This window comes from Brachyhypopomus gauderio, chromosome 6, assembly GCF_052324685.1.
Source record: "Brachyhypopomus gauderio isolate BG-103 chromosome 6, BGAUD_0.2, whole genome shotgun sequence".
Taxonomy (NCBI): Eukaryota; Metazoa; Chordata; class Actinopteri; order Gymnotiformes; family Hypopomidae; genus Brachyhypopomus; species Brachyhypopomus gauderio.
The window spans coordinates 7,212,428-7,236,998 of NC_135216.1; the positions used below are offsets into that span (position 1 = coordinate 7,212,428).

A 24,571-nucleotide genomic window follows, 5' to 3' on the forward strand; every position below is an offset into this window, starting at 1 on the left:
TGTACATTACAATGTAGTTTATTTACTGTGGGAGATTATGTTAAATGCGTTTGTAAAATGACAAATAAAAATACCTTGTTTGTGTCTGTCATGTTCCCAATTTCTGAGTTTTTCTGTTGACAGAATTTCTCAGCCTCAGAACAGTTCCCTTTGGCATTCCAGATTAGATAGTACACGCCTTCATAGAGATGCCACAACTCTCTATTGTCATTTATTTCCAAAGCTTAGACAGCCAGACAAACAGACATGCAGAGATAAGGTTAAATCGAGCAAGTCAGACAGACTGAGCACACAAAATAAGAAAACTGAGCAGAAACACTGCCAGCGAGAGCAGAGAAACAAAAATTGTAAGGTTAAGTGCGCTTGATTCAGTTTTTTGCTCGCAACTCAGCTACAAAGTGGTAAACCATGTAAACTGACAGAGCGGGGTCAGCGGATGCTGAAGCACATAGTGTGAAGAGGTGGCCAACTTTCTGCAGTCAATCACTACAGACATCCAAACTTCATCTGGTCTTCAAGATTAGCTCAAGAACAGTGTGCAGAGAGCTTCATGGAATGGGTTTCCATGGTGGACCAGCTGCATCCAAGCCATACATCACCAAGTACAATGCAAAGCGCCGGATACAGTGGTGTAAAGCACGCTGCCACTGGACTCTAGAGCAGTGGAGGCACGTTCTCTGGAGTGAGAAATTGCGCTTCTGCATCTGGCAATCTGATGCACAAGTCTAGATTTGGCGGTTACCAGGAGAACGGTACATGTCTGATTGCATTGTGCCAGGTTCCAGTGAAAGGAACTCTGAATGCTTCAGCATGCCAAGACATTTTGGACAGTTCTATGCTCCCAACTTTGTGGGAACAGTTTGGAGCTGGTCCCTTCCTCTTCCAACATGACACCAGTGCACAAAGCAAGGACCATAAAGATGGCAGACATGGATGGCAGAGTCTGGTGTGGATGAACTTGACTGGTCTGCACAGACTTCTGACCTCAACCCGATAGAACATGAATGGGATGAATTAGAGTGGAGACTGAGAGCCGGGCCTTCTTGTCCAACATGAGTATATGACCTCACAAATGCGCTCCTGGAAGAATGGTCAAAAATACCCATAAACACATTCCTAAACCTTGTGGACAGCATTCCCAGAAGGGTTTAAACTGTTCTAGCCGCAAAGGGTGGACCGACGTCATATTGAACCCTATGGATTAGGAATGGGATGTCACTTAAGCTCATATGTGAGTCAAGTAAGGGCAGCAAATACTTTTGACAATATAGTGTATCATTATGAAAGTAACTAGCTAATGTAGATTCATGCAGTGTTTTGCAATGCTGATTTTTATTGCACATTCACTGCTTTGTTGGCTTTGGGTGCTAAATGGTTTTATCTGTGGTACTTTAGCTAACCATGACGTCTTATTGTTTTAAAAAAATGTAATTGATGGTTCAGGTAATCATCTACCAAGCCTTGGTGACGCATTTCCTCTTGTAATCAAGAAACGAGGAAAAAAACATAAACGTGAACTGAAAACAGTGAAGCGAGCGCAATTAACAGTGCAATTCTTGTTTCCCTGCTCTCTCTGTCACGGGTTTTGCTCAATTTTCTTGATTTTGTGCTCTTGTATTAAAGACATTAATCTCACTCCATATTTTAGCACATTGGATATCACATTAAAACTGCATTTTTATTTTTAAATCATCACTCCCCACACCAGACAGGAAGTGCTAATCTAATATCAGGATGCGACGTTGAAGGTGGGTGTGTCCATACCTGAGCCACTTCTTTGCAGGTGTGTTGCAGCTGCAACATCACAATAAACAAAACACTGATAAATGCTTCCATCTCATGTAAGCAACTGTTCATTCTTTTTGATTTAAACTGATAACTGGATCAATCTGAACACAACCATTAATCATTATTGTAATAAGGAGTTTAAATGATTTACCGAGAAATCCAGTTATGATCAGTATAATGATCATTAAAAGAGTGTTGAAAATCAGCAGTGTGTGTAACTTTCTATCCATCCATGATGCTGGTGAAGAGATGGCAAAAAGATGGCACATCAAAGGGAGGATTATGATTATAGTCATATTGATGATAACTGCATGCTGTGAAATGATGGTACTGGGTAACAGTTGTCTCACCATGTGTTGAATGTGAGTTCTTCACTACAGGAGGCTGCTGTAGGGTCTCATACACATCCTCAGTCCTCACACCCTTAGAGGTCTCCATTTTCTTCCACTATACTGGATCCTGTTCAGGTCCTTGCACAATTTTGCAGAGAAGAAGCAGAAAGCCTTAGGAGTCAGTTAGGTTTATGGTCTCCAGATGTTTATCAAGACCTGATAAAATCACCAAGATCACTCTCTGTCTGCCCTCCCAGCGTTCTCTACCATTTAACTCAGATGCTTTTGGTGAGACTTACTGATGACAGTGAAGGACTCTTGGGCCCATGACCTGATGACCCAAATATTCCCCTTTGCCCTTTGATTCAAGATCAATTATCCTATATCTTAGCTAGTAGCGACTAATGATTAATAAGAACAGTATTAGGACAGTGAGTTCTATGGTGCTATTAATGAGCTTTAATGATTACTCACAGGGTTTACTAAGTGTCCTCTTCACAGGTCCCAGAGACTTTTAGTCGGAAATACCATCTGAAGTAAATGCAGAGATAACCTCTATGTCAAAGCTCATCTCTTTTTATACTGAATGTTCAGAGGGGGGTAAGCGCTCCCTCCCTCCCTCCCTCCTTATATGGTAATGATTTTATTCATATTGACTTCTTCATCTCTGTGGTTATGAGTGAGTGGGCTTGGATGCGGTGACGGAGGGGGCTGCCCGCCCAGTCTCCCCGGGTCGACCACTCCCTGCCTCGTGCCGGGGCATAAGAGTGTGAGACAAACCAGGTGGTTGACAGTTGTGAGTTTTAAAAAACTTTATTTTAAAAATTGTTAGAAACAGTAAAGCTTAGAATTACTGCAATTACGGCACTGGGCCGTACTGCAAAGCCCAGTCTAATAAGTAAATAAGTAAAACATCCTGTGAGTTGAAGTGTCTGTGTCCTCATCATTGTTCCTCATTTATCCACCTTCTCTTCTCTCCTGCTCTCTATTTAAGCTTGAACTCTCTCCTGTGTACTTACACTGGCTTCTTACTTCTCAACTTTTAGAAAAGAGAATTGCTTTAAATCGAAACAGTGGCAGAGGAATTGGCCTTGAAATGTACGTGGAGATATTCTGTAACAAAGTAACACTGTAACGTCTTTATGACACAGATAATGAGTCCACCGATAGGAATGAGTGACCTTGAAGAAGGGAAAGAACTGATGTTGGACTGATGAATTGATGAACTGATGACCAATAGGCTGGCAAACGTCTGTCATAGTCATGTGGCTATGGCACTGAACACAAATAAACACTGAAAACAAATAAAATGTTTAAAATGCTTTTAAGATGTCAAATCTGTTACATGATCCCTGTGATTTTGGCTCACTGCTTAATTTCATAATCATCGCTAAAACCATCACACCTTCATATCTGATGAAAATGACCCCGATATTTGCTTAACACATCATTAAATTTAACAGGATGTGATTTATCAGTGTGCAATTGCACTTTGTAATCTTCATATTAATCTGCTTATTGCCCTATCAGCTCTGTAGAATTTTTGTAAAACTATGTTTTTAATGTTTCATACATCTTATGGCTTCCTTTTACATGAGCCAATCTGGGATAAAAGTTCTGTTCTTGCACCAACCTGTTAATGTTTCTATTATGTACTGTATTTTATGAGTGCATTAATGTATTGATGTGTGAAAATGTCAACATTCATTATATGCATACTGCTACTGACTCATTTAGCATGAAAGTTTCACATTGTGAGTCAACTAGCCGCCCCAAAACAGGCATCTCCAGCAAAGCTGCTGTCTCCCATTTATTACACTTTTCTTATAATAATACACAGAGTTGTATAGTAACGAAGTAGAACTACTTCACTACTGTACTTAAGAACTAAAATGCTGTATCTTTACTTTACTGGAGTATTATTTTTTTTCTCCTACTTCCACTTTTACTTCATTACATATTTTCCATCAGTTTAATACTTTTACTCCGATACATTTTTTACGTGCTGTATAGTTACTTATTACAATTATAAACATGTTAGCTGGTGCTGTCACCGGGTCAAGCGATCAGGCTGTCTTATGAGAAAACTGCGCATGCTCCGGTCGCGTCTCGTTTACTCTGCTGCTGCCTTCACTGAACACTTGAGCTTCGTATTTTAGGTTCACTTGACACGTCGTGACTGCGCAAGTGTCCGGCAAAAATGACGCAATCGCGGTGGCTCGCCCATGCGCGTTGGCCACGCGGGCGGTCGCGTCGTGAGGTCGTGCACCTCTCGATTTTTGTGCGTGCGAAGTTAGAAGGTGGAATTCATGCACTGGTAACAGCAGAAGACCAGCATAAGTGCTGCATAATAAGCTAGTTGGCGTTTTAATGTACATATATTGGCACCTTCCACACCTTCAACATCGAGTGATCGTGGCGGTGAGGGTGAGGAAGGAGACCACCCTGGTCCTACCTAGAGACAGTGTTTGCATTTGCTGGAGTGAAAGTAAATTCCTATAGGATGAAGTGCCATCTCTGTCTCCCTAAAGAGTGTGAAATATTGGCCTTCAAAAATTCACCTTCGAACTGTAAAAAACACATCAATGTAAGTTATAAATATAACGCACAGAAGACACACCAGCTTTAGCAGTCAGTAAGCGCTAGTTAGGTTAGATATCTTGGCTAACTAACCTAATTATGTTCATGACGTGCTGCAGTATTCACTTAACATTACCTGGCAATCATAAAGGCGACGTCACGCTGAGTTGTGTTTTTAGCAACAGTAAGCCGTGTCTTCAGGCTGACTAATCATGTGCCCATTTTTATAGTATAGTGTTTTTATAGGGTAAGGGCATTTATTGAGGGTAAACGCAGGGCAGTAGGCTCACCCTTAGAATCCGACGGATGGATTTTACGTCCAAAATACACCTCATTTTCTCAGCTAAATTAAGGCAAACTTGTACTTCTGCGCCAAACATACGACGTAGTGGGACATAAGTTATCTGTTTTTTGTGTACGAAGTGTTAAGCCCAGTTTTTTAAGTTGCTACTTGTTTGTACATACAGAGCACTTGTATTTGTGGTCTTTGACATCTTTGATTTGTAAGTGATATATAAAAACAATTCTTTAATTAATTCAAAACACAATACTTGTACTTTTTACTTTCAGTACTTGAGTAATACATTTTAGAATAAACTACTTGCAATACTTAAGTACAAAAAATGCTGAATACTTCTGTACTTCTACTTAAGTAAAGTTTTTAAAGAACACTTCAACGTCTACTCAAGTCAATTTTTTGATAGAGTACTTGTACTTTTACTCAAGTATGGGTCTCTAATACTTTATACAACACTGATAATACAGCATCCTCCATAATTATTGGCACCTCTGGTTAAAATGTGTTAAACACCTTAAAATAAATAATTGTGACATTGGGGTGTGAGAGAAGGACGAGGCACAGAGTCCTATCTTCTAGCACGAACGTTACTTTATTGAGTACGAAAGAGCAGACAGCGCACGTGGAATACACAAACACCCAAACATGAACGACTCTGACAAAGACGAGCACGGGACACTGCGCGAACGCACATTAAATAGACAAACCACATAAGCTCCAAGTATCACGAGACGATCCACAGGGGAGACCAATGAACACGCTCAGACACAACCACACCCACGAAGATCCATAGATGCAGACTCCCCAAAAGGATGGGTCAGGGGCTGTAACGCGACAATAATTTTTTTATTGCAGAAGGATAATCTCACTCTATTTCTCTTACTCACTCTTAAACATGGGAAAGACAAGAGAACACACTACTCAAGTAAGGCAGATATGTGTTGACCTTCATAAATCAGGCAATGGCTACAAGAAAATAGCCAGTCATTTGCAGAAGCCCTTATCTACAGTCATCAAAGTCAGCAATCACCAAAAAGTTAAAAACATCTGCAACAGTGACAAACAAGCCTGGAAGAGGATGCAAGTGTATCTTACCACCACGCACAGTTAGCTATCTACATGCCAACAAGCTGCTTGGGATACATGCACAGAGAAATCCTTTTCTGAGTTATATTTGTAGCCGGCAGGGCTAAATATGAGGGAGGTATTTTTAATGTGAAGTCTGTCCCTGGGGGCGGCCCTTTTTAAGGTGAGAAAGAGACTTTTAATATGAAAGCCGATCTTGAGGGTATATTAGTCCCGCGACAGGTGGTTAAAAGATTGTTTGGTCTCGTGCAGCTTCCCGTTCTGGTAAAAGGCTGATAATTAAGATATTTCTCTGCTCCTGCGCATTTTAAGGTTGGTTAACATGAGCAGAAAGTGAAGGTCAGATTGTGGAAACTGCAGTTTCAGTGTTTAAATGAGGATCATCCCCCGAGTGGATAGAGTGGCCTATATTTGGTTTGGACGTCGGGGAAAGCATGAATGGACCAGTTACCGGCGGACAGTAGAGCGTGTTTGGGAGGTTCAGTGCTGGAGGTTTTGCACCTGTAGCCAATAACAAGCAGGTATGAGATTGTTAGCTTGTATTTGTTGTTGAAACTAGCTTAAACTATTCTTTTTAAAAGAAGTAGTTGTGTATTACAGCTCCAGCCAGATTCAGGTGGCCAACAGAAGCTGGAGAACTGGGTTAAAGGGGCCTAACACTGGTGTGATACAGGTACAATCTGGGCTAGTTTTAGTAGCCGTTAACTTTTACACCTAGGCTTGTTTGACTAATGGTGTGCTTGTGTATACGTTGCAGAGTACTGGTGCCTGTGGGGACAATAGACACTGTTTTGTTTTTCCTGGTTTTTTTTTTCTTGTTTTGTTTTTAGATACAGTTTCTGTTGCATTGTTTCATTGTCCTTTGTACTGTTTTGTTTGGGTTTTTGTTTTGATACTCTGAGTATATTGTAATCTGGGTTGCCAAAAATCAGATATGTATATTGAAGATAAAATATACTCTGTTCCCTCCTGGCTAGTGTGGCATTACATGAGATGTTGAACGATTGTAGTCTACCTCAGTGTACTGTACGTATTTAACCCTAATTTGGGGAAGTACTTGTGCTGTGTAGGTAGTTTGGAAGTGTACAGTGTGTGGTTGAAAGTGAACTTTTTTTGGCGTGTACTGTAGGTTTGATTTACTTTTTTTTATATGCATATGGGATTGTAAGTAGGGGTTAATACGTCAGGAAACTGAGGGTGGTATTAGAGTGAATGGTTTGGCCACATTTGGGGTGCTGGGAACGGTACAGTAACTCTGAGGGTTAGTCTCTAAGGCTAACTGTTGTTAGTGGATAACTTTTACTGATCAAAGCTATTGTTTATGCCTTTTATATAGAATTTGTAAATCGAAAGTAGAATGAATAAACTGTATTTTTAAAGAAATAGCTTGTATTTTATTACACTTGTTCCTGCTCAAGCCATTGGGGTCAGCCCCGTCGACAGGGGGTGACAACCGGGTCTGTTGTCCCGGGCCCCGTGGCCAGGGGGGCCCATCAAAGAGCCCAACAATTTATTTTTTATTTAAAGTCTATAATTTTAAATATAACCTTGAAATCTTTCATTAATATAAAATTCTGTACTCAAAATAAGCCCAATGGCTAAAATATATGTGTTTTTTATACACTTTTTTCCAATCTTCCTCTGTCCAATGTCTGTGTTCTTTTGCCCATATTAATCTTTTTCTTTTATTAGCCAGATATGGCTTTTTCTTTGCCACTCTGCCCTGAAGGCCAGCATCCCGGAGTCGCCTCTTCACTGTAGATGTTGACACTGGCGTTTTGCGGGTACTATTTAATGAAGCTGCCAGTTGAGGACCTGTGAGGTGTCGATTTCTCAAACTGGAGACGCTAATGTACTTGTCTTCTTGCTCAGTTGTGCAGCGGGGCCTTCCACTTCTCCTTCTACTCTGGTTAGAGCCTGTCTGTGCTCTCCTCTGAAGGGAGTAGTACACACCATTGTAGGAAATCTTCAGTTTCTTGGCAATGTCTCGCATGGAATAGCCTTCATTTCTCAGAACAAGAATAGACTGTCGAGTTTCAATTGAAAGTTGTCTTTTTTCTGGCCATTTTGTGAGTTTAATCGAACCAACAATTGTAATGCTCCAGATTCTCAACTAGCTTAAAGGAAGGTCAGTTTTATAGCTTCTCTAATCAGCAAAACTGTTTTCAGCTGTGCTAACCTACTTGCACAAGGGTTTTCAAGGGTTTTCTAAATATCCAATAGCCTCCTTACACAGTTAGCAAACACAATGTACCATTAGAACACTGGAGTGATGGTTGTTGGAAATGGGTCTCCATACATCTATGTAGATATTGCATTAAAAACCAGACGTTTACAGCTAGAATAGTCATTTACCACATTAATAATGTATAGAGTGTATTTTTGATGCATTTAATGTTAGCTAAATTGAAAGAAAAAAAAAACTGTGTTTCTTTCAAAAATAATAACATTTCTAAGTGACCCCAAACTTTTTTGAACGGTAGTGTATGAATATATATATTAGGGGTGGGCATAGATTAATTTTCTTAATCTAGATTAATCTCACTGAAATCTTGAAATTAATCTAGATTAATCTATATTAAAATGGCTCATATGCGTGCTACCCAAGTAATAACAAAGTCAGTTTTTGAGATAGGGTTTCTTAATACAGGGAGTGCATTAGACCAGGGGCTCATCTCCTGTTTCCAAAATGCATCAATGACTGCTTGAGAAAGCTGTTCTATTTTGATACTTGAAGAAAAAAAACATGCTGAATAAAATGTAGGCTACTCGTGTTCAACGGTTTATTCAGTTAAACATGAATTTGTAAGCCTACATACTGTACATTAAAAGGGGTTGATAGCATGTTTATGCAGCTAAACATGAGATTTGAAATGTAAGCCAACATTTAGTACATTTAACCTCACGGACATAATTTTTCAAAAGCCAGTTTTGGTCCTCTGCAGTTTTAACGGTTAAAAAGAAAAAAGGAATATTTAAATAGCGACGAATCTAGCGCTAGGACCATGCAGAAAACGACTGCTCCGAGCTCCGCTCCGGTAACACTTTACGTTCCTTAAAATGAATTTTACATGAAGCAAACCTGGCGACTTCATGGCGGCATCCATGTAAATACACGTACGATTTGTAATTCACAGGTTTGAAAACTCGTTGTTAGGTCCTAATGTGATGAGTTATTACTGTACACATAGTACTATTCTCTTACGGGAGCGTGATGAGTTGTTGCTGTATGATTGTGCTGTTCTCCCGAGGGAGCGTGATGTGCTGTGGAATGTGTGGTGTTGTGTTGTAATCTCTTTCAGGTGCACCCGGGATGATGGAGTCACATGGTTCTGGGTGGTGCCTGACAAGTCAGTCCTCAGCTACAAAAGGCTTCCTGGAAGTGAAGACGGCAGGAGAGAGTGGCAGGCTCTCCTCGTTTGTTCTCCCTGTTTTGAGGATCATTTTGATACACATCTGCTACCCGATGTTAAGAGTTGTGATACTGCCCTTGTTCTTGTGCGTGGTGGATTGTGTCTTTGTTTTGCGTAGTTGTATGTTGTTTATGGTGTTTCCTTTTATTCGTTGTTTTGTTGTTAGGTATGATTTATGGATGTTGTAAGTTAAAAGAAGTCGCTTAGCACCAGGTAGGGTAGGCCGCTGTTTGTTTTGTTGTTTGGTTTTCTTTTCCCGTACTCGTTCTCGCCCCTACTGTCCAATTTGGTTAGGAATACAGCCGAGCTAAACTATCAAGGTGAAAGTCATCATAGTTTGCTTACCTATTTTGACCCAGTTCCCAACCCAACTTTAAGAATAGATTAACAGCGATAATTTTTATATCGCCCGATAAGAGTATCAAATTAACGAACGCCATTAACGGCCCACCACTAATATATATATTCCATATCCCACAGTAAACATATTGACCTTAGGAATTTTGTTGTGGTCTTCTTTCCCACATCATCTCAGTCTCTCATTCATCCATTCCACCTGATTGCCATCTCCACTTGTTACATACTCCTCTTACCCCCCCCCCCCCCCCCCAGACAGTGCTTGAGGGGTTTGTAACACCTGACAAACGATCACACAGGCTGCGTCTGCGAGCTGCAAAGAGATGTCACCTAGGTCACACCAGATTGAAACTGTCTGTTCCTCGAGTACCAAAAATACTTTTTGCAAAGTTAGTAGACAAAATTTAATCAAGGTTAAATTCAACTACACTCCCCCAGAGAGTAGTTTAATCCTGAAACTAGGACTGCTAAATATTAGATCCCTGTCATCTAAAGCATTGCTTGTTAATGAAATGATTACCGATCATAATCTATGCATGCTTTGCTTGACGGAAACCTGGACCCGACCAGACGACTATATGGCCCTAAACGAAGCTTCTCCATCTGGTTATAGATATGTCCATAATCCCCGTCCAAATGGTCGAGGAGGTGGTATCGCCACAATATATGACTCCGATGTAGGCATTTCTCAATTCGGCTTCAAGTTTAATTCTTTTGAACATCTCATCCTCACTGTATCAAATGTATCAAATTTAACAACCAACAAAGTGTCACAGTCATTTATGTTAATTACTATTTACCGCCCCCCTGGTTCATACTCTGAGTTCTTGCAGGAGTTTTCAGACTTCCTGTCTCATGTAGTGCCATCAGCCGATAAGTTGATTATAGTTGGTGATTTTAACATCCATTTTGAAAATCTGTGTGACTCTTAGTATAAATTTTCAAGCAATTCTTGATTCAATGGGTGTCACTAAGAATGTGGTGGGTCCTACGCATAACTGTAGTCATACTTTAGACTTGGTCTTGTCATTTGGTATTAACATATGCAGTTTAGCAATTCTTCCTCAGAGTGAGGCCGTTTCTGACCACAGCCTCATAACGTACGAGTTGTGCTTGACTGACGGTATTCATCGGCCACCCCGCTACCAAATTAAACTAACTATAACACCCAGTACCATAGCCACGCTCACTGATATTTTACCGGGTCTGACAAACACTGATCCACCTGTAGCTCCGGAAGGACTAGAGCGTTTCACCGAGCACGTCGAGACTTCCCTTCGTACAGCTTTAGACAAAGTTGTGCCATTACGATATAAGAGAGCCACGGAGAGAAGAATAGCGCCATGGTACAATGAGCACACGCGTAGTCTCAAACGAGCTGCGCGGATCCTGGAGCGTAAATGGCAAAATTCTAAGTTAGAAGTGTATAGACTATCATGGAAAAGCAGCCTTATTGAATATAAGCATGCCCTCCATAAGGCAAAATCCTCATACTTATCGGCCTTAATAGAAAAACAATTTCTATTTAAAACTGTTTCCAGCCTTACGAGGAGCCATGAACAAATCAATTCACTAATCCCACTAGTAGCAGTACCAATTTTATGAAATTCTTTAACACTAGGAACCCGACGGCCGCGAAAATTTTCGCAAGGCTTAGTAAGGTCCATGTAGCCCACTCCCCTGCTGTGAAGAGATTAACGCCCATTGTCTTGGTAATGCGGTGGAAGCGTCTCACCCCCAGCTCATACGCCTGCCAAAGCACAAGCGGCTCACCTCGAAGCTCATACAAAGCACCAAACGTGATACTTCACGAAAAACTTGGTTACAAACAAGCAGACTGTATATGTTACCGATCCTACAACAAACAGCGGAAATTTTGTAGACTCGTGTTTCAAAAGATACAATTCAAGCGCACGTAGAGACGACAGTTTCTCAAATGAGTCCCGTCAAACAATAAAAACAAATAAAATGGTTTGAACCTCTTTGTATATTGTTTGAAGCTCTTTGTATATTTACTACACTATATAATATTTGTTACACTTTCTGTTTCCGCGTTTGAAAAGCTAAGAAATTATATGGCGCAATTATATATATGGCTGATAAATGTTGTGATCTAAACAGCAGACTGGAAAAGGAGAGGAAAAGACAGGAAGAACAAATTCATGTGCTGTAAAACAACTTTATTTTGATCAAACATGGATGTCTATTCCGGGTTTCTTGAAGTGGAATGTCAAGAAAGTTGAGGGTGTCTTGAAGTTGAGGGTGTACTCGCCAGATGCACTTGCCGCATGCAACACACGCGTTGATGCTGTGGAGAACAATTCAAGGTACACCTTACATTTTGAATAAAATCTTTCAGAAGACAAAAATACGTAACATATGTGGTGTTACGTATGTAGGCCTACTTATCAACGTACCTTCATGTAGTTGTAGCCAACAGTTGCTACACAGCCAGGGTGTACTCGCCGCATGCAACGGGCCACCGGCGTGTTCCTGCGCGCACTGTGTATGCACGAACCTTCATGATGTCTGTCAACGGCGCACTGCAAAGAACAAAGTACATGTTATATTTTGAACGAATTTATTCATGTGTACCAGCCAGGGACCCTCTTTCTTACATTTGCGGCAGGTTCATCGTTCATCGCTGCCAAGGTCAACGGGCCACCGGCGTGTTCCTGCGCGCACTGTGTATGCACGCACAGAAGTACATGTTATATTTAGAACGAATTCATTCATGTATAAATTGATTCTGTGAAAATATCACAGGCATGGGTCATAACAGAACGGGAATCCAATTCCAGCAACCATGAGAAAAATAACCAGCAACCACGACGAGAAATAAACAGAGGACTAACACGGAAACAGACATGAAATGGCAGGAGATGCGGGGCAGACCGTGACACCGGGTTTCATGATGTGCGACTGTGGAACAGAAAGAGAAGAGATTTTTGGTTATGTTCAAATAATAGTGTGTGTGTATATATATGTGTGTGTGATTGGTTGTCTGTAACGTAGCTGTGTTAACAATTGTAAAGCGCCTTGGGTATTTAGATAAGGCGCTATATAAATTGAAACATTAATTCATTCATATATATATATAAATATACTTATCGACGTACCTTCATGTAGTTTTAGGTACACAGTTGCCACACAGCCAGGGACACTCTGCCCTACACTTGCGACAGGTGTACTTGCCGCATGCAGCGCACGGGGTTATGCTGTGGTTCCGGTTGCAGTTTGTCTGCACCTGACACGTAGTCTTCTTTCCAGGAGCAGGCGAAGGACGTGGCGTTCTCTTCAACTCCTTTTTCTGTAGGAAACGAAGACGGAGTTCCTCAGCAAGAGTACACATAAAAACTCTCCTACTCTCTGTGGACCCCGTACATGCCGTGTACAAAACATGCGCGTTCATCGCTGCCAGGTCAAGTATGTTATAAAACACTGCAACGGGCCACCGGCGTGTTCCTGCGCGCACTGTGTATGCACGCGCCTTCTGGTCCATGATGTCAACGGCGCACTGCAAAGAACAAATACAAAGAAGTACATGTTATATTTTGAATAAATTCATTCATGTATGATAAATTGATTTATCAATGCCAACACATGCATACCTTCGTCCGGTTGTAGTCCGTCACAGTGTTTGGCTTCTTTTTGCGGTCGTCTGCAATCTCCACGTGCGTGTGCATAGTGCTCAGAACGCAAACTGTTTTGTTGGGCTTGGAGGCATACACCGTCAGAAGCGCATCATCGGATCTGTACACCTCCGTTGACAACTTCTCACGTCCCTTGGCGTTTTTGGCTTCCAAAGGAACTTCTCGGCGAATCTTGTTCATTGTCCCAAGCAGAGTCGTGTTGCATTCCAGCAGCTTCTTAGCCAGGGAAAGAGATGTGAAAAAATTGTCTGTGGCTACAGTTCTGCCCTTGCCCAGGTATGGCTTCATAAGCTTCATCACCACATTCTCGGACACTCTTTCCCCCTTGGGACGATCGGGGTCCTTTCCAAGGTATGGAATGGCGTTGCACATGTACTTTGTGTTCAACTCAGAAGCAACCCAAAACTTTATTCCAAACTTGTCCGGCTTTGAGGCAATGTACTGGGTGAATGGACAGCGAACCTTGGTCGGAAACAGCTGCTCGTCGACTGTCAGTTCCTTGCCTGGGGTATAGCACAAAATGCAGTTGTTCACAAATCGCTGCCAGATGTCCGAAATCGCAGCAAATCTGTCGCTCTTTGCACGCTCCGCACGGGTGTCCTTATTATCAAAGCGCAAGTACCGCATGATTTCTTGGTAGCGGTCCCGTGCCATTGTCTCCTGGATCGAAGGCACAGCGAACATTGCCGACCAACAGTCCGACATCGCTCCAACTGGACAGAGGACTGCTCGTAGAAATAGGATTGCTACGAATGCCATAAACTCGCTGACCGACAAACTCCAGCTGCTGTCTGTTCTGCGGGCTTCATGGACAGTGCAGTCTGTGATGATTCGCAGCATCTCCATGACGACCAAACACAGAAAACTCTGCAGTCTGCTTGTGATCCTACGCTGTATTAGTAAAAGTAAACAAATGACGCTAGGTAAATTACACGTACTAAATATCATTCAAACACAAGCAGAAACACTGGAAAGAAATATGAAGTTACTATACCTTTGCATGCTCTGTAGGCCCGGACGGCTCAACAAATGTTGAATTAGGCGAACAGCTGCTGACACGAGAGCGTGCGATGCCAACCTTCTCCCAAACAGTTCCATCTTTTGCCCGTACGGTTGGTGCAGGTGTGGTGTCAGCCTGTGTCCGTCTCTTCCTTGGAGGGCTCTGTTGTACCTCATCCGATGTACTGCTTCTTTCTTCATCGGATGAATCGCTGGTCAAAAAACAGGAGGGTCCTTCTCCCGCATCGGACTCACAGCAGTCCTCGTTGGTCAGCAAAGCCGCAACTTCTTGACCGGTGAACGTCCTCTGTCTTGCCATGGTGTTTTGCGTCGTCTCCACACAGGATAGTAGTGAAAATGTAAGTCGCCTGCCTTTGGGTTTCAGCTTTTATCATGACTCTGAAGAACACACCCACAACAGCGCATACTAATTATACTTTATTATAATAGGTGGCGCTTCACACATAACGCCGAAACCGAAACCGGGCTAATCCCCTGCATACACGGGAACAATAAAAGGTGATTGGACCCGTGATAATGGTTCACGGCAATCCGTGAATATCAGTCAAACACAAGCATAAACACTGCAAAAAATATTATATTACTATGCTGTATGAGTAAAAATAAATAAATGACGCTAAGTTATTTACATAAACGAAATATCTTATTTACACAAACGAAATATCAGTCAAACACAAGCATAAACACTGCAAAAAATATTATATTACTATGCTGTATGAGTAAAAATAAATAAATGACGCTAAGTTATTTACACAAACGAAATATCTTATTTACACAAACGAAATATCAGTCAAACACAAGCATAAACACTGCAAAAAATATTATATTACTATGCTGTATGAGTAAAAATAAATAAATGACGCTAAGTTATTTACACAAACGAAATATCTTATTTACACGAACGAAATATCAGTCAAACACAAGAAAACACAAAAAATATTATATTACTATGCTGTATGAGTAAAAATAAATAAATGACGCTAAGTTATTTACACAAACGAAATATCTTATTTACACGAACGAAATATCGGTCAAACACAAGCATAAACACTGCAAAAAATATTATATTACTATGCTGTATGAGTAAAAATAAATAAATGACGCTAAGTTATTTACACGAACAAAATATCTTATTTACACAAACGAAATATCAGTCAAACACAAGCATAAACACTGCAAAAAAAATATTATGTTACTATGCTGTATGAGTAAAAATAAGTAAATGTAAAAATAAATATTACTTTACTATACCTTTATTACTTTGTTGCTGCTATTGAAGTGCATACACAAGAAAATCTGGGACGCTTGCTTCATACATAACGCCAATACCACGCTAATGATAATGTGTTTCACGGGAACAATATGAACCCGTGATAATGGTTGGTTCAGCCATGTAAATGTGTGGCGCTATTGAAGTGCATACACAAGAAAATCTGGGACGTTTGCTTCATACATAACGCCAATACCACGCTAATGATAATGTGTTTCACGGGAACAATATGGACCCGTGATAATGGTTGGTTCAGCCATGTAAATGTGTGGCGCTATTGAAGTGCATACACAAGAAAATCTGAGACGCTTGCTTCATACATAACGCCAATACCACGCTAATGATAATGGTTCACCGCTCTAAATAATACTTATGTCAATATGTAGCGCTTCACACATAACGCCGAAACAGGGCTAAACTTTATTTATTTATTTTAGACTACAAACTAGACTTGGTGCACACAGACTGCACACAGACTAGACCTGGTGCACCACAGAGCTCCTGCCACAGAGCTCCTGCCTGTCTTTCTGCTCCTGTCTTGCTCTGAAATTAACATATGTATGGTCCTGCTAATTGGGCAGGAGAAGGAGGGGTGATGTCCTCAGAACCTTGAAATCTCAGGAGCTCCAGTGTTAACACTAGAGCTCCTGAGAATTCAGGATTCTGAGGACATCACCCCTCCTTCTTCTCCTTCTTGCCAGCAATTAGCAAAGCCAAACATCACCCTTTATTATGTTAATTCACAGAGCAAGACTGAGGCAGCAGCCTCACCCAGAAAGTCTCTGATCACAGAGATCACAGATCACAAACAAGCAGAAACACAAATGCTTCTATCAAATGCTTCTAACACAAATATAGATAGATATAGATAGATAGATAGATAGATAGATAGATAGATAGATAGATAGATAGAGAGGTAGATAGAGAGGTAGTATAAGAAATGTACAAAGAGCAAGATTCAAGCCTGCTGTTTAGATCACAAACAAGCAGAAACACAAATGCTTCTATCAAATGCTTCTAACACAAATATAGATAGATAGATATATAGATAGATAGTATAAGAAATGTACAAAGAGCAAGATTCAAGCCTGCTGTTTAGATCACAAACAAGCAGAAACACAAATGCTTCTATCAAATTCTTCTAACACAAATATAGATAGATAGATAGATAGTATAAGAAATGTACAAAGAGCAAGATTCAAGCCTGCTGTTTAGATCATAAACAAGCAGAAACACAAATGCTTCTATCAAATGCTTCTAACACAAATATAGATAGATAGATAGTATAAGAAATGTACAAAGAGCAAGATTCAAGCCTGCTGTTTAGATCACAAACAAGCAGAAACACAAATGCTTCTATCAAATGCTTCTAACACAAATATATATAGATAGATAGATAGATAGATAGATAGAGAGCTCATGAATTTGTTTTCCTGTCTTTTCCTCTCCTTTTCCAGCCTGCTGTTTAGATCACAACATTTATCAGTGATGCAACGCGACCATGCTAATTTTCGCTAGCAATGATATGGGATTTCCTATATAACATTAGCATCAAGCTAATTGCACCATATAATTTCTTAGCTTTTCAAACGCGAATTCAAACGCGGAAACAGAAAGTGTTTGATTACAACAAATATTATATAGTATAGTATATGAAATATACAAAGAGCAAGATTCAAACATTTTTATTTATTTTTATTGTTTGACGGGACTCATTAGAGAAACTGTCGTCTCTACGTGCGATTGAATTGTAACTTTTGAAACACGAGTCTACAAATTTTCTGCCGTTTGTTGTAGTATCGGTAACATACAGTCTGCTTGTAACTTCAACTTTTTCGTGAAGTATCACGTTTGGTGTTTTGGTCATATGAGCTTGGGGGTGAGCCAGCTTGTGCTTTGGCAGGTGTATGAGCTGGGGGTGAGCCGCTTCCACCGCATTACCAAGACAATGGGCGTTAATCCCTTCACAGCAGGGGAGTGGGCTACATGGACCCTACCAAGCCCTGTGAAATTTTTCGCTTCTCTAGGAGCTCTAGTGTTAATGATAAGATTGATAAAATTAGGAGAAAAAATTGTAGTGGTGGAGGAGACTGTCACGGTACGGCAGGCCCCCTACTTGTCGCCTCCGTATACAGCGGCAGTGGTCTTGTTGTTGCGTTGCATTCGTCTCTCAGGTGGGCGGGGCCTATGATCCGCCTCATCTGATGGTAGTTTGTCTGTCTATATATGCCTCACCATAATTCGTAGTTTATTATTACAAACAATAGCTACACAAGTAGCAGAAACGTAACACTGACTGCACGTAAGCACGGGACAAGACTAACACAGACAATATATACTTAACACACAACGAGAACCATTTGTAGCACATTGGACTAATGAGACGAGTGAACACATACACAAATAGCCACACCCACAGGAAGTACATATATAGACACAGACTACATCTACACATGCCCCAAATGAAGGGTCCGGGGCTGTATCGTGACAGGCTATTTAAGTTTGAGACTGTTTATTTGGAATACTAGGTAAACCTATAGTTTAGTAGTCTGGTTCAAGGGTATATTTAATTCTGACATATCTATGCTACTATCTAGGATGCATTCTGTGAACAGATGCAATGCACTTTGTAAGCTGATAAATGCCCTAAATGTAAATGTAACAGATCAGCTATCAAACTGTATACCACAGCTTCTGTTTGTGCAATCACACTAATAGTGTTGCAACATATTTCATTCAATTGCAACATCTGCATTGCAGAACTTGGGCTTTTATCAGATTTTTTTCTATACCAATCTGAATTGGGGTATAGTGACAGGGCTAACGCCAATACACATTTGAAAAATTACTATTGATAAATTGACAGGTTTGATTTGGGTAGTTTCAGTGGCAATTTTATTTTTAGAGTTTCTGTACATTTCTGGAAACAAAAACAGAAGGAGATTATTGTATGTTGTGTGTTCTCATGCAATGAAGGTTTAAATGGACTTTACCCCAGGGCTACTTTACAGCATACCTTGAGGACACCGAAGGGACTGTGACTACTTGGCCGGGGAACAAGGACCATAACTCTATCTGTAGAACCATCCTGCGCACCACGGACTTGTGCTAGCGGGCCTCCCAATGGAGGATGGGTTCCCTTTTGAGTCTTGGTCCTCCCGAGGTTTCTTCCTAATCCCCACCATCATAGGGAGTTTTTCCTCGCCACTGTTGCCTTTGGCTTGCCCGTTAGGGATCTGGACCCATACGATTGTTAAGCTGCTTTGTGACATGTGTTGTGAAAAGCACTATATAAATAAATTTGACTTTGACCTTATGTCTGCTATTTCTTCAAGAGATTACCCTTTGGTATAGCATCAGCCCCAGAACACTTCCAGAAAAATGGTAACTGAGGTTACAGAGGGACTTGAGGGTGTAGTTTGCCATATGGATGACATGCTGGTGTGGGGTCGTACACAAGAGGAGCATAATATGCGCCTGCATGCCATGCTGGAGAAATTTCAGAGATTCAGAGTTTTGAGAGATCAGCTGCATAAGGACAGTGTGCGCGCACGTGTGATGCCGTTGTGTTCAGAAGGCTGGCCGGCACATGGCACCAACGAACCTGCACTCAAACTATACTGGGCAGAACAAGCCCTTCTCATAGTCCAGGATGGTCTTCTGCTGAAAGGCCAAAGACTGGACTTTAAGTTCTTTAAGTTACACGAAGGACATCAAGGCATGGTCAAGTGCAGAGAGTGGGTACGATAGTCGGTATGATGGCCAGGGTTCAGCTAGAAGCTAAACAAGTTGGTTATTAACTGCCGAACATGTTGCCAGGAGAGACAGAATCATAGGGAGCCACTGATACCAACGCCTTACCTGGGCCGACCATGGCAGTGTGGAGCGGATCTGTTCATGCTAAGGAATAAAACCTTCTTGTTAGTGGATTATGCGTCAAGGTCACTGAAAACAGCCACAGTTCTCGGGAACTACCTTTTCCGGGTTTGCAGAATCATATGGGTTTCACCATGTGACCAGCAGTCCAAAATACCTCCAGGGCCATGCTAAAGCCGAATGCGCAGTACAGACAGTTAAGAGGCTCCTGAAGAAGTCTGCACTACTATATGTAAAATAGTTTTAATATATTTTCGTGCAACACATTTTGATCCCCATCCAGTCCAGTCTGATGGTTCTGGGATAGATGTGCACTAGATCCAATGCAAAGTCAGTTGCACATGCAGTTGCACATACATTAGTCCAGCAAAATGAATCTTATTTTATCTGTTAAATACACCAAACAGAGAATAATTGTGTAGTTATGTAATACTTATATAGATGTGACGATGCGTGCAGGGTGACGGACGAGGCACCGAGTCCAACGGTTCGCACAAACGTCACTTTATTTAACATACAAACAGCGCAGACAACGCATGTATAACATTTAAACATTAAGTGTGGACTGACTCAAACAAAGACGAGCACAGCACACTGTGCGAACGCACATTAAATAGACAGACCACATAATCCCCGAGTGATCACGAGACGAGGCACAGGGGAGACTGTTGAACACGCTCGGACACAACCACACCCACAAAGATACACAGACGCAGATGACTAGACATAGACGACATAATGCAATGTAATTACAATGCAAATGTATACATATTTATCATTCAGTCTTTGTACATAAGATATTAAATAATTTATGGATGATAATGGTTACAAACGCATTATGTGGTGCACACGTTTGTGTGTTGAAGGCAGAACAAAGTATGTTGTGAAAAGCGCTATACAAATATATTTGATTTGATTTATGTAGAGTGTATGATTTATTAAGAGAACTAAGTGAATAACTTAGGTTATTATTAAGTATTGGTAGATGGTGGAGGGGGATATTGTACTTGAGTGGTTTGTGTTGAATTCAAGATGGGTTTAGAAGATTGCTGTTGTGGGAAATGAATAAACATTGACCAGATCAAACTGAAATAATTGGAAAATGCTTTCGATAGAGGCTGACAAATGTTCCATTGATATATAATCTAATCATCTATATGGAAGTTATAGTAGCCCTTCTTGATGTCCAGTTCAACTGTAATTTTTTGCCGATGATGAGCCCTATGAGAAGTATTCTCTTGTCTCTTTGTCTTACAATTGATATATCTAGATATATAGCACGTACACCTGCTTGGCCTGTTTACAGACTACGAGCATCAACCAAAGATTGGTCTTTTGAGTAGTAACAGGTGGTTATTGTTGATAGTTGATGTTTATTATCTAGGGTTAGGGTTATCTAGAGTTCTTTATAGTGGTGTTGTGTGTAAATTAGATTTTTATTTATGTTCAACAGGGGCTGCGTTAGTAAGGAGAGTATAATTATAGCAGTACTGTTACAACGCCTGCCGAAATCCTACTCCCCTCATGATCTCAGGTTTGCAATGTCTGACTGACATGTCTTTTGTTTTGGTGACTTATCTAGATGTGTAGGTTATACCATGTAAAGCACATGTCTCTATGTTCAACAGGGGCTGCGTTAGTAAGGAGAGTATAATTTTAGCAGTACTGTTACAACGCCTACCGAAATCCTTTCCCCCTCATGATCTCAGGTTTGCAGTGTCTGACTGACATGTCTTTTGTAATATTGTGGAGTGCTCTGATGGAATCTATGTGTTATACAGAGCTTATGCAGAGCGGTCAGTTTTTTTTCAGTATCCATTTGGCTCTGTCTCTCACTCACTGGATTAACTGAAATGTGCCAACTCATCAGACATTACACAGAAATGTGTAGCATTGCCTCACAGAGATAAATTGGTGTTTATACCATTACTGCATACCTTCTAAACCCAAGGGCCGGCATGTCATTTCACTGCTACCCAGTTTTTTATCAGCACTGCTTCAAAAAAAGTGGACATTTTCTTCACTAACAATGAATTTTGTGCTGTATGCACTATTGTGAAGTGCTCTGATAAAAAACTCATGCAAAGCAGTCAGAATTCTTTCAGTCAGATATTTTTTCTGAATATCAATTTCACTTGGACTACCTCATTTATCTCACATTAACTCATGCTGAAACCAGTCTCTGATCAGGAGTAGACAAAACGGCAAGAGAAAATATTTTCAACACTGACAATGAAATTTGTGCCATTTGCACTGTTGTAGAGTGCTCTGATTAAATATTTTACAGAGCTCATATTCAGCATTTTTGAGGATGCATTTTGCTGGGACTTCCATTAAGGTCTATGTTGTGTCTTACTAATTGGATAGACAGAAATGTGTATCAGCACTCACACTTCCTCTTCTCCTACTTCTGAATGAAGTTATTTAGTCATGGTCATTTCATTTTGTAGTGCACATAGAATTCTTACAGCGGTTTGTTTAATAACATGTTATAAAGAAGTACACTTATCTCAAGGAAAGATTTATCAATTAACTAGATAATGTTATGCACAGTGTTAAAGTAATAGAACACAGGATGTTATTGTAACGCCTCTGTGATGGGGTCAAAGGAACGAGATGAAGGTAAGTACTGTAGATCATTGCAGATGTGATGTTATTTGCAAAAACACACTGCTTACTATGTTCTGTGATCTGCACTCACTGTATAACCTGCAGCTCGTTCTCCAGCTCCTCACAGACAGTTAGGGAAATTAAACTCTTTTTTTCCTTACAGGCTTTTCTTATGTTTGTTACTTCTTATTGTGCATTCTTGTCCTATTTTCTTATTTCTTATGCTTTCATTTTAGGATGAAGCAATAGGAATAACAAAATTGAAAAAATTGAAATGATTGGAATTTCTATTGTTGTACTGTGAGCACATACATGGGATACACACAGTGACGGCCTCTGACAAATATCTCAGGGGGAGCAATTGTTGTGATGACATCCAAGGTGACCATTTCAGTGGGTAAATAAAAAACAGTGACTTAACCAATGAAAATATAATCACAAATATATATTTCTCTTTACATTATAGACTGTACCGTATTTGTGCACCGATATATCTTGTAAATAACATCTTGGTTATGTCACGTTGAGGACCCCAGCCCCTCCCTTTTGGGCGTGTGTTTACGTAGTCCACGTGCATCGTCTGCGTCTGTGGATATCCATGGTTATGGCTATGTCGTGTGATAATCTGTCTCACCTGTGAATCGTCTCGTAATCACGTGGGGCTAATGTGGTTTGTCTATTTAATGTGCGCTCGCGCAGTGTCCTGTGCTCGTCGTTGTCTAGAGTCTACACGTTTTTGTGTGAGTGTCAAGTGTCCCTCGTGCGCTATTGCACAATCTCTGTGTGTAAAGATTAAAATTGACGTCTGTTGCAAGGATTCTGTGTCTCGTCCTTCGCCTCACCCCGATCGTCACAGGTTAAAGCTCTACAATGACTGAACATTTAACTGAGATTGTCATCTCTCAATTTGCCCTCACAAACAACTTTAAACATGGAGAGAGGCCAGATTTACTATTAATTAAATAAAGTGAATCTTTCCCACTCGCAATAATTTCTGTATTCCTCAGACAGCATTTTATTTTAGGTATTGCATTTTTATTTTAAAATATAAATGGGCAACAGCATTAAGAATGGAGCAGAGCAGGGAAAGCAGAACAGGGCGCTCTACTTCACAGCCTGCTAGACATGTTTTCCCTTCATACCAGTTTCGCAAAAATCCTCGGTTTTATTCTTTTCCTCCCTTTGTGGACACGTCACTTGTTTGATGTTTAAATTTGGTCTCGGTGGCCCTAAATCCTTAGTTGCTAGTTTATCTTGATTATTACGACGACAGAATGGCACTTCTCTTAATGAAACGATTGAGTTGTTCTGGGTTGAAGGAACGCTGGCCGTGTTGAGCAGATTAATTTCCCTACGTTACGTCTGACGCAAGCACGTAAGGGCGAGCCCTCCCGGAACCCATAGACATTGCATTGCAGCGCCTAAACTTTAGAAAAAAAAATTTAACATGAGAGTCTACGAGAGCAGTCGGAGCAATTTTCAGTTAGACTCAAATCGCCCCAAAAGGGGCGGTACTACAGGGAATGCACCTCAACGCTGATTGGACAATGGCATTCAGAGGCAAGAGACGCTGTCCAGAACAGGCATAGTTAATTAAATACCGTGATAGAATGTGAGAGAAAAAAAACTTCCTTTTCATCCTTTCGTGGTGCGTCGCCCAATCGCCCTAATGAACAAACTGCCCCTGGATACACATCTATTACAGAATACTACTCTGAGTTATTTAAGGTAAAAAACCCTTTAAAAAACACAAAAAAAATAATATTATAACTAATTAATACTGATCCTTTTTTCACATTTCAGAATGTTCCATGTTGTTAAACTCTTGGAAAGTGGAAAGGGTGTCGTTGTGCCATCTGAATGGTATAGTGCTGGAGAGACACTCTGGCCAACTTACAAAACTAGCCGGGTTTCCATCCAAACCTTTCGAAAAAATAATGCGCAATTTCCAAGTTTCGGCAGAAATAAATGCGAATTAAGTCTTGTTTCCATTCATTACAGTTATGCAAATAAACTTTAGATCACGTGAGAGGACGCCAAACAATAGTGGTTTTACGTCCATCTGGCAGTTACGCATTTTTGCACGTTGAGGTTTTGAAACATTTTTTTCTTTTTCTTTTCTATACATGGAGAAGTTAAATTCAATTTTTGCTCTCTCCAGAACTGTTTTTGTATTCATTTGTCATCTTTACATCGCGATCATGTACAGAACCACATGACTTGAGGCATGATACGTCATCGTTTATGCGAAAAACCCTTTTCCATCCAGTTTTTCCGAATTTTGGCGA

At 40.6% G+C, this 24,571-nt stretch overlaps 2 protein-coding genes across 7 annotated transcripts in view; both read right to left on the reverse strand.

Annotated features, from left to right (window-relative positions):
• The window catches only part of LOC143516653 (uncharacterized), a 41,595-nt gene that overhangs the window by 1,296 nt on the left and 15,728 nt on the right, over nucleotides 1-24,571 (reverse strand). For 2 of the 6 annotated variants that reach the window (XM_077008390.1, XM_077008391.1), the window contains exons 2-6: nucleotides 2,595-2,651; nucleotides 2,139-2,258; nucleotides 1,940-2,026; nucleotides 1,765-1,794; nucleotides 75-223 (exon numbers count right to left, since the gene is read on the reverse strand). In XM_077008390.1, the coding sequence (XP_076864505.1) occupies nucleotides 75-223; nucleotides 1,765-1,794; nucleotides 1,940-2,026; nucleotides 2,139-2,226 (354 nt within the window). In that variant the 5' untranslated portion in view covers nucleotides 2,227-2,258; nucleotides 2,595-2,651. The remainder of the gene's footprint in view (nucleotides 1-74; nucleotides 224-1,764; nucleotides 1,795-1,939; nucleotides 2,027-2,138; nucleotides 2,259-2,594; nucleotides 2,652-24,571) is intronic. The other 4 variants (XM_077008389.1, XM_077008388.1, XM_077008392.1 and 1 more) reach the window with 3 other exon arrangements.
• On the reverse strand, nucleotides 12,030-14,172 carry LOC143516652 (uncharacterized). The gene is made up of 6 exons (XM_077008387.1): nucleotides 14,130-14,172; nucleotides 13,466-14,010; nucleotides 12,974-13,371; nucleotides 12,473-12,776; nucleotides 12,272-12,397; nucleotides 12,030-12,162 (listed from the first exon to the last, which is right to left on the reverse strand). The coding sequence occupies exons 2-3, from the start codon at nucleotides 13,877-13,879 to the stop codon at nucleotides 12,976-12,978; spliced, it is 810 nt and encodes a 269-aa protein (XP_076864502.1). The 5' UTR covers nucleotides 13,880-14,010; nucleotides 14,130-14,172; the 3' UTR covers nucleotides 12,030-12,162; nucleotides 12,272-12,397; nucleotides 12,473-12,776; nucleotides 12,974-12,975.